Genomic DNA, 10,223 nt, shown 5'->3' with positions numbered 1-10,223 from the left:
TAAACCTATAGATAAGTACATTAGTACATTTCCCGTATGACCCTATACATTTTTCAACACTAAAGAAGAAATATTTAACATTACATTTCCTGTTTGACCCCACATTATCCCACAAGCTGAATTCATTATTTGACTCCATACGTGTCAAACCTACGGCTTAATGTTAATTCGCGTTTGACTCCATCTCGTCCCACATTGATACTGTTCTTGACTTTCCCTTGTTTAAGCCTGGGGCATTCTGTGTCACATGACCTCTAGTCCAATAATTTTCATCGTGATGTGTGGTCATTAGGCTATTAGACAAAAATGTGCTATTGATGTCCTAGGAAGTAGTGGAAACAATGGACCTCAAGTACTTTCACGTATGTGGTTGATTCGCTAGGTTGAGACCCCTGTGCGTGTAGCAATATAATGTAATTTGGAATATTTATTTGAAGAAATTTATTGATGTAAAAAGAATCAAATTATCTGTTTAGTTGTACTAATTAAATAGTTTATGTAGATTTGCGTGCATGTTCATATTTACATACGTATGTAATGTTAAGGCGACACACTTGTTCATGCATGTAAGTTTGCTTTGTTGCGGAACATCTGCAACGGTAGTGTAAAAGTAGACTCTCAAATGCATGTTTCGCTATTTAACTCATAGTTCTATCCACTTTCGTGTGTACCATAAATAATTTATTTATAAAAATACGTAAACAGAAAACAATACAGGGATTATTTTGGGAATTTTTAAATAGATTAGTTTGGACTATAAGTTTGATTATTAAGACCCATGAATAACTTAGCAGAAATACACAAAATCCTTAAAAATGTTATAACATATAAGTAAAAACGTACTTGCAGACTTAGGGAACACCATAATATATCTGCAGAATATTATGCGAGCGAAAGATGACTTGACTTGTAAAGTGAAAAGTGTTTTTTTTTACCTCCGCTCAACCAGACGGAAAATAGATAAAAGCAGAAATAAACAACATAAGTCATAATCATATTCATCTTTATAGTTTGATCTTCTTTTTATACCTCATCTAGATCCCTATGTGTGTGTGTGTGTGTGTGTGTGTGCGAGAGAGAGAGAGAGAGAGAGAGAGAGAGAGATTGGAAAATATAATTTATAATGGATATATAAGTTCTGTCTATATGTTTGTATACGGAAATTGATGGGTATAATGACTTTATAGAAATACAGAATCAAGGTCCACATAGTACGATTAATTCGTAGTGGATTGATACTATTATGTCGTGATGGTAGTGCCGTTAGTTTCAAGAATAGGATTCTGAAAACGTGGAATCTAGATATAGATTGGTATCATCATCTCTCCACAAGCTACAATCAATACCAAATTAATTTGATAACATCATCATAATTGGGAAAGAAAAGGCTCTGATATGATTTACGACGAATCCCATATATGTTACAAGAAATTGTAACGTTTTCAAATCTTTTTTCGTTTCATTGATTACTATATGTGACGAATTTCCTTGCAGTTACATATTTGCGACTTGCCTATAATAATAAATGTAATTGTTTAACAGCAGGTAAAATTCCAATTCTTTTATTCCATCCCACAAGGTCAAATATTAGTTCTTTTGAAGGATAAATTATATTATATTCCGAACTGAATCATCGTACCTTTTCGTAATTTCGATTAAGAAGTGTGATTAGAAATGTTATATCTAAAATTGATGGAAATGTTTTATAACAAATTTTTCGATTGAAGCTATAGAATAAAAGTAAACACGGGGAATATTAAAAATATTAAGATTAAGAAAGTGTTAGGGAGGGGGAGCATATAAATTACACAGCGGTAATATTCATACGTTGCACTTTCGGGGTTCCAGCTAGTGCACATCCATGACTCCTGCCAGTTATTATCTGGGTTATTAGACACGCTGTCTCAATGGATTGTGGGTTCCAAATCCTGCTCAGACCAGCTGCGTCAGCTGGATTGGTACGTCCTGGGAAAAAATACTTTAGTCCCATTGTCTAAGTGTTAAATAGTCTTTCATATTCTGAAATACCGTTAACCAAAAATCAACCAGTCAACATTTTCCAACTGTTCCATCATGTAGACGGCTGTATGTGTACCATATATCAAATCTTTATGTCTGCCGTCTACACGTTGATGTGGTACTCATCCAACCGTCTACATGTTAATGTGATACACATCCAGTCGTCTACACGTTGATGTGGTACTCATCCAACCGTCTACATGTTAATGTGATACACATCCAGCCGTCTATGTGTTGATATGGTACTCATCCAACCGCCTACATGTTAATGTGATACACATCCAGCCGTCTATATGTTGATATGGTACTCATCCAGACGTCTACATATTGATATGGTACTCATCCAGCCGTCTACATGTTGATATGGTACTCATTCAGCCGTCTACATGTTGATATGGTACTCATCCAGCCGTCTACACGTTGATGTGGTACTCATCCAACCGTCTACATGTTAATGTGATACACATCCAGCCGTCTATGTGTTGATATGGTACTCATCCAACCGTCTACATGTTAATGTGTTACACATCCAGCCGTCTATGTGTTGATATGGTACTCATCCAGACGTCTACATGTTGATATGGTACTCATCCAGCCGTCTACATGTTGATATGGTACTCATTCAGCCCTCTACATGTTGATGTGGTACTCGTCCGATGCCTTTGTCTGTCACCATATGGCGTGAGATTAGTATAGGGATTCCAAACGGAATCTTTCTTTGACAAAATACTATGTTTGATGAGTTTCACTGATGCAAGAAAACTAAACTAAACAAAAAACAACCAAAAAAAAAATGAAAGGAAAACAACACTCGCCCAAACACTAAAACACAACCATTAAAAACCAACCAACCAAAACAACAACAGCAAACTCCGTAAAAACAAACAAACAAACAAAAAAAGACAACCAGAACAAATTCAGGCTATATTGAATTGACAACGAAATTTTGTCCCCTCTAACAGGGTTTAAAAGATATTTAACATTTAGCAGAAATATTGCAATGCCTTAACAAAAAACGCAGGAATTAGTTTTCTTTTTCTTTTATTGTCATTGTTCTTAAATTAGGCTCAGAAACTATTGTGATTTTCGATACAAAGAAAGTCGATTTACACGGAAGAAAATCACTAGCTTTAATAACATTGCAGTGACAGTCAATAATTACTTTGATTAGCCACTACAAATGAGGGTCAAATGAAATGCATTCCTATTCCCATGTACAGTACACAGTGTAACTGCTGAGGGTAGACTCGGTACACAAAGTATAGTCATTAATATGGAAAATTTACCATTGAATAAATATCTGTATTTTTCTACTTTCAACTAATCGGTCATTTATAGCTATATAGCATGGAAAAATCTGTCTAGTCATAAGGTACATAGAGATGCTTAACCTAATGTTCGAAATATATAAAATTTATTTCATTGTGACATTCTTTTGGACAAAGGAAGTAGTACTAAAAGAGAGCAACCAAATGTCACCCTTCATGATCCTACCATAAACATCACTCATTAAATGGCACGCGACAAAATAAATCTGAATATTGAAATATTGTTCACAACGACCTCGTTTGTAATATGGCTATAGTACTTTTATAGCTGTATACCCTGACTATGCTCATGCATTTAAGTAGGATTGTATGAACATAGCATGCCAAAAACTCGTGTGGTCATGAGTAAACCGTAAAATCGTAACCAAAGCTAGTAAAGATGCAATATAGGTCACCATGAGCTTGTGTTGCTGTATGGTCGTGGAACTAACAGAGCTGCATATCGTCATTTATGTCATAGTTGTAGAGCGATCAGTACCCGAGAAATGAAAATCAAACACAAAATGAACCCAAGGTTAGTGTATCGTAATATACGGTCCATGTTGCACTATTTATGTAATGGGCTAGCAATTCTAATCAAAATACATCCCCTGACCAGTTATCATGATTAAAGACTGGATAACATTTACGTATCATGGTCATGAACTAAGTGGAAGATATGACGAAAAGGCTCTAAAGCTGTGGTTTTCAAATATTCCACAGTTACGAACGCTCGTTCCACGACTAACGGTTTTGTCATTATCATGGCTTTTACAAGTTTGAGCCGGATGAAATGCCGCTCGGAGCAAGTGTGGACCCACCCTACTCCGAAAAATATCGCTAACTCCTCAAAATGGCGTCCCCTTTCCCCCGTATCGCCAGCCCGTTAAGACAACCCTGATGATTAGCTATCTTTATTTTTTTTACCTTAATCTTGCAAGATGTATTTATGAGTAAAACATGAAACTATAGTGAAACAAATTTACTCAGATATAAATAAACGGATACGTTTTGTAGTTTAATGTCTCTTCGTTTAAACTGGAAATTCATAAATTTCATTGAATAACTAGATACGAGAGCATTTGAATTCAAGCAGCTAGGTTATTTTGAAACAAATACTACCTCTGGTCTAGCTTCCGGTATTTAAACAAACTAAATCTATTTAGAGATACGTATGGGTATTTACCTGCAAAGAGGTGTGTTCAAATATATGTTTTTGTGTTCTTTCTACAAATCTTGTAATGTACATGAGTATCAACTAAAACGAAACAAAAATGACAGGAGACTCAATTAATAAATATATTCTAATTAGTCTTGATCATTACATAATAGTCATATGTCCAATGTATACAGCATGTCTATCATTATTTAGGCTTCCCCACTGTAGCTCAACTTTTCCACACGATCAAATAATAATGTGTATTCCAGTCATTGACCTAAAAAAAGTTTAAAAAAAGAAACTCAATTATCGATAGAACCCGCTCCTGTGAAGTTTGACGTGACTAATCAGTTGAGGCAGGACTTAAAATATGGATACCTACTGAGGCTGTAGAGGAGAGGATATAAACTAATTTTCTTGTTAAGAAGTAGTAATTTTTTAAGTCCATTCTCTCTCTCTCTCTCTGCTATTTCAATTTGTAAAGATTAAATACAATCTCAGACAAATATGGCTGACAAATGAAAACATACTACATGAAGTAAAATATTTTACAATAGATAACACAAACACACAGTCATCAGTACTGTAATATATATATATATATATATATATATATATATATATATATATATATATATATATATATATATATATATATATATATATATATATATATATTACAATACTGATCACAGCGACCTCGTTTTGCAATATGTTTATAGTACTTATCAAGCTGCATCCCCTGACTATGCTCATGTTTCTAAGTAAGTAACCAAAGCCAGTAAAGTTGCAATATATATATATATATATATATAATTTTCCTAATCGTTGAATATGGCGAATTTAAGCATAGTTACACATTCGTGATTCATCCATTAGGATAAACTGAATTGTTCAAGATCTGGCGAAAGTCTAGTTCCCGCACTCCGTTCCAAACTCAAATATTTCGATAAAATTAGTATCGTTGACGGATACATTGAAACATGTTCTTGGCACATAATCTCTCTACACGTTTTTATAAATGAATGAGATGTACATTTTTAGATCGCATTTTCAAAAATGAAACATAACAACACGAAATAGTTGTATAAAGAAAGTTCTGCGGCGGATAGATAGCAAAGTACCCACTAACCCTTTCTCACAAACGTAGTTCAGATTGTCCCAATCGCATTTTTCATCACCCCAGTGATAGTCGAAGAATTTTAGGATCGCCAGACAATGTTGTCTGTTGAACCTGTTATTTGGTTCTAAATGACCCCAATCTGTGTAGGTGAACTCAAAGGGTTGAGTAGATTGCCAATACCAGTGTCCCTCCTCTATGAAATCCGTGGCTCCGAGCCAAAAACCTTCTTCTGGAGCAGTATCTGAAAGATATGGTCAAACATGGTCAAACTACGGCATGCAATTGCTAGCCGAGCTTTCTTGACCCCGTTTGAATATTTTATTTCATATCATTATTACTCTTAAAGGAATATTTAATGATATATACCAAAACTATATCAGTGCAACAAACTTAAAGTGAATACGCTGCACTGTGGAAATATTTTGTATCAAGATTAAATATACATTTGAAAGTCGCAGCTAAATACGAAAATGGAGGGACATGGAAAAAGTTGGAACTTGGTGAGACGCGAATGCTAAAATGCTAGCAATACATTGTTATAATTGTGCGGTTGAAACAAACGTTCCGAGATTTATAATACGTTTGAAATGGGCATTACTTTAACGTCAAAGATTTACGGCCTATTATTTCCCTTGTACTTTCTGAATGTTTTGACGTGAAGACTTGGCATGTGTTTCAGAATGTAATGAAGACTTTATATTTAACGGTTAAATATAAGGTTGTATAAAATACATTCGAATATGATTATATAAGATGCAATGCAGTATTAAAAACACATTCAGTTAGGATAATGGAAAGCGCGAGACAGTATCAAAATACAATCGCTTACGATGACGGAAGACGTAAGACAGTATACAAATACCATCGGTTAGGATAATTAAAGACGTAATACAGTATAAAAATACAATCGGTTAGTATAGTGGAAGACATAAGGCAGTATGAAAAATACAACCGGTTAGGATAATGGAAGACGTAATGCAATATATAGATAAAGTATACAGATTATTTGGTTAATGGTAATCCTTTCAAGTGAATGAGATATATCAATGTGTCGCGTGTAACAAGGATTCATTTAAGATAAAGAAAACTGACTGCGAACCTGTTAAAAACTATGAAGGTTTTCATCAGACCCATACCCATAATTGAAATTAAGGTTTGTAAGCTCAACACTTTCTTTTCTTTTTACTGTTTGTCTTGTTTGTGTCTGTTTTGAAATTGCCTCGAAAAATACTCATTGAGAGTATACCTGGCTTTCACTACTTACGGTTTGCTTTTCTAGCCTCTGATTTAATCCATTCGTTCTCGCTTTGAGTTTCCGCCATAGCCAGATCTGCCCCGTGAAACTTGCACATTGACTGGAACAATGATTAGATTCGAATGCATTGAACATAAAATAATATTTGATTAAAGAGTAAAAGAAACACATTATTAGATTATGGATTGCAATATATATATATATAGCAAATCAGAAGTCTCATGTAGCTGTTTAAGTTTATTTAAATACGCGCTTTAAATCTTTGTGAATTGGAATATCAAAGGCATGGCGAGTAGTGGTTAAATTGGAATTCTAGACATACATACATCTCACTATAGGTTGTCTTGTTGTAGAAGACAAACATTGTTATGTTTTCACTTTTCAGGACGAAAATAATAATACATATTTGGTTAACTGTACACATTCAATTAAATTCATTTCAGGTTTTAGGGGCTATCAATGACATGCTTAAATAGTTGCTGTGGTGATATTTTCATATTGTTATTCAAACGTTTTAACATTACGCTTGAATAGTCTCTTCAGTGGCATGTTTATTTTATTTTTATGACTTCATACGATATACTTAAACAATCCCAACTTATGACATGTTAATGGTATTTCCCTTTAGTTAGAATGATGTGCTTAAATGGTGTGTGCAATTGTATGTTTATAGTGTTTTGCATTGGTTTAAATCAGAGGTGGGCAAACTTTCCAGTGCAAGTGCAGCATACACAAATTTACACCCTGTCGCGGGCCGCATAGTTCATTAAGTAAAATAATTAATATTTGAAATAGCAAAAACAAAAGGTTTTTCTAAATAACATCTAATTCATTTTCAGTTGTTAATATGTTGTTAATATTTGAAAACTTAAACTTAAACTTCAAAAGAAGCACATTTATTTGATAAACAGAGTAACATGAACATAGTCAGTGAGAATGATTACTTGTTCCTAGGCCGTATGAAAAACCTTGGCGGGCCGTAGTTTGCCAACCCCTGGTTTAATTGATATGTTTAAATAGTCTCTCCATTGATATTTTTTACGAGCGATAAAATATAGTCAATATAATAGATCCCAGGTGTAGTTGATTATAAGTTTTATAATACAGTAATTATAATTGCTTATTATAATGTAATCACCATAGTAACATTAATAGTGTTTATTTGCAACAGGCCACTGGCCCATGATACATATCCATATATCATGCGGTACAAAAAGTGTGTGTGTGTGTGTGTGTGTGTGTGTGTGAGAGAGAGAGAGAGAGAGAGAGAGAGATCTTTAGCGTAGCATCAGCATTTTCTCAGTCATATCGCTCTGATGTCTGCAGTGTGGTAGTTTATAGTGCTGTCTATATTTTGTAGTTTGATTGTCATGAAGTCCTTTTAAAGAAGTACGATCGATCAAAATGTGAAATCTGAGAATATGTCATGACTTGCATATATTAGAGAGCAAAGCAATATGATTTTACCTCATTCTAAAATAAATATACAGTGTTTATCACGATTAACATACAGGTAACATTGATAGTGTTGTAGTACACGCACTCGTCAAGGATTTTTCAGTCTCACACAACTAAAAGATAACACACCGTCGACGGCTTGGTTTGTATTCGTTAAACTTTGCTGTACAGGTGACCTAGGATATATAAATCGGGATTGCCATCTAAGAGTATACTTACTCTTGCGCCCACCCAATTTTGTACATCAGTAGTAAACTTGTAACAGCTGTTTCCATGAGGTATCCATCCGGACCCACATGCTGCATGCGCTATAAATAAAGTTGAAATGTGAACTTTCCTAAAAAATATCATTTTAAACGGTGTCATCAGCGTTGATGTTATGAATATATATGTATCCATGCATATATATATATATATATATATATATATATATATATATATATATATATATATATATATATGAATTCTTCCTTTAGCACGTAACCTGCAAAAGTCCAGGCGGAACTTCAGTGATGTATGATACATTATGTATATACAATGTAACATCTTATGTGTATGCATATTTATACTTCTATTTAACATTGTGATCCTCTGTTAAATAGCATACATAAAGCTACAAAGTGATATATATATATATATATATATATATATATATATATATATATATATATATATATATATATATATATTCTCTATTGCTTTCAAGTGATGTTGATTTAAAAATGACTTCATATTTTCAAATATCATTCCACAAGGTTTTGCAATGCTTGATCGTTACTATACTTATACAGGAATTGTGTTGGTCTGATCGCAAATTACGAATGCTTCAATTTATGCACCAAAATGGACAGCAAAGTACAAACTATTCCGAATAAATGCGTGTAGATAAGACCTCGTATTTCACAAAGAATTACCTTGGATACACGTACATACGGGCAAAATGTTATACAAGCACTTTCAAATTTTTCATAAATTTTGGTACAACGGAAAAGAACAATTGAATTTTGTAAGGAACTTACTCAGAAACCCAATTTAAAATCCCATGCCCAAAACGTAACTGAGGCGATACTCACCCGTCTGAAGGATAGCCGCTGCGGTCACAAGAAACAATTTCATTTTGACGTTTCTTCTTCCTGTCTTGAAGAATACTTTGTTCTGAGCTTTTGACGGTTTCTGTCAAGCATTATATATAACTGCAGAACTGGTTTTATCAATGAGAGGAGAGCCATCTGTTACTTGGGGCAAGTGATATGGGACAAGGAACAATATTAAGAACATGTCGTACAACTGAAAAGGTGAATAATATACATTGAATATTGTATTGCAAATGGAGAAAAATTTTAAAATTGAAAATCGGTTTTTAGTGTGACTCCAAGAAGAGGTATGAAATTTTAATGCATACCTAAAGAATGTCAACTAAACAAGAAACCATAACATTCTAGTACCACAATGCGTAACATTTGCATAAATAAAGAACCTATCATGTAGTGTTGTATATTTCATGTGTCACAACTTGCTGAGTGAGCAACTTATTTCATAACTTACAAATTCTTCATCTTTATTTTTTCGACATTTAAGTTACAACAGCAGTATTAGCGCAAATCATTTCACTCATATAAAAGTCAAATAAAATATGTCAAACTGTGAAAATGCTTAATAAAAAAGATAAAAATCAAGGTTTCAAATGTCGCAAATTGGTGGCGTATCGATGTTTCTCAGAAATATTTCATTTTGAATACTTAAATTATCTGCAATTGTTCATTTTTTCTTCAGATTATGCAGTAGTGATCCTTTAAATAAGTGCATACAAAATACTGACAAAATGATAATAACTGCATACAAAATACTGACAAGATGATAATAACTGCATACAAAATACTGACAAGATGATAATAACTGTAT

General features: G+C 33.6%; 1 protein-coding gene across 1 annotated transcript; it reads right to left on the bottom strand.

Moving 5' to 3' along the window:
• Window positions 1-4,508: 4,508 nt before the first annotated feature.
• On the bottom strand, window positions 4,509-9,626 carry LOC149788053 (lactose-binding lectin l-2-like). Its single transcript, XM_089975713.1, has 5 exons — window positions 9,395-9,626; window positions 8,541-8,629; window positions 6,873-6,963; window positions 5,618-5,849; window positions 4,509-4,762 (listed from the first exon to the last, which is right to left on the bottom strand). The coding sequence occupies exons 1-5, from the start codon at window positions 9,435-9,437 to the stop codon at window positions 4,732-4,734; spliced, it is 486 nt and encodes a 161-aa protein (XP_089831839.1). The 5' UTR covers window positions 9,438-9,626; the 3' UTR covers window positions 4,509-4,731.
• Between the last annotated feature and the right edge of the window lie 597 nt (window positions 9,627-10,223).

Source organism: Sinohyriopsis cumingii, chromosome 11, assembly GCF_028554795.1.
Source record: "Sinohyriopsis cumingii isolate HCF-2022 chromosome 11, ASM2855479v2, whole genome shotgun sequence".
NCBI lineage: Eukaryota > Metazoa > Mollusca > Bivalvia > Unionida > Unionidae > Sinohyriopsis > Sinohyriopsis cumingii.
The sequence above is the reverse complement of the archived record's forward strand: the minus strand, read 5'-3'. Positions and strand labels throughout refer to the sequence as shown.

What these genes read in the sequence shown, in the direction of transcription:
- LOC149788053 (XM_089975713.1), bottom strand. Translation starts at nt 9,437, where the DNA reads ATGAAATTGTTTCTTGTGACCGCAGCGGCTATCCTTCAGACGG. An exon ending in AGAGGCTAGAAAAGCAAACC is followed by an intron (nt 5,850 to 6,872) that starts GTAAGTAGTGAA and finishes CATATCTTTCAG; the next exon opens with ATACTGCTCCAGAAGAAGGT. An exon ending in AACTACGTTTGTGAGAAAGG is followed by an intron (nt 4,763 to 5,617) that starts GTTAGTGGGTAC and finishes AACTTTTTTTAG; the next exon opens with GTCAATGACTGGAATACACA.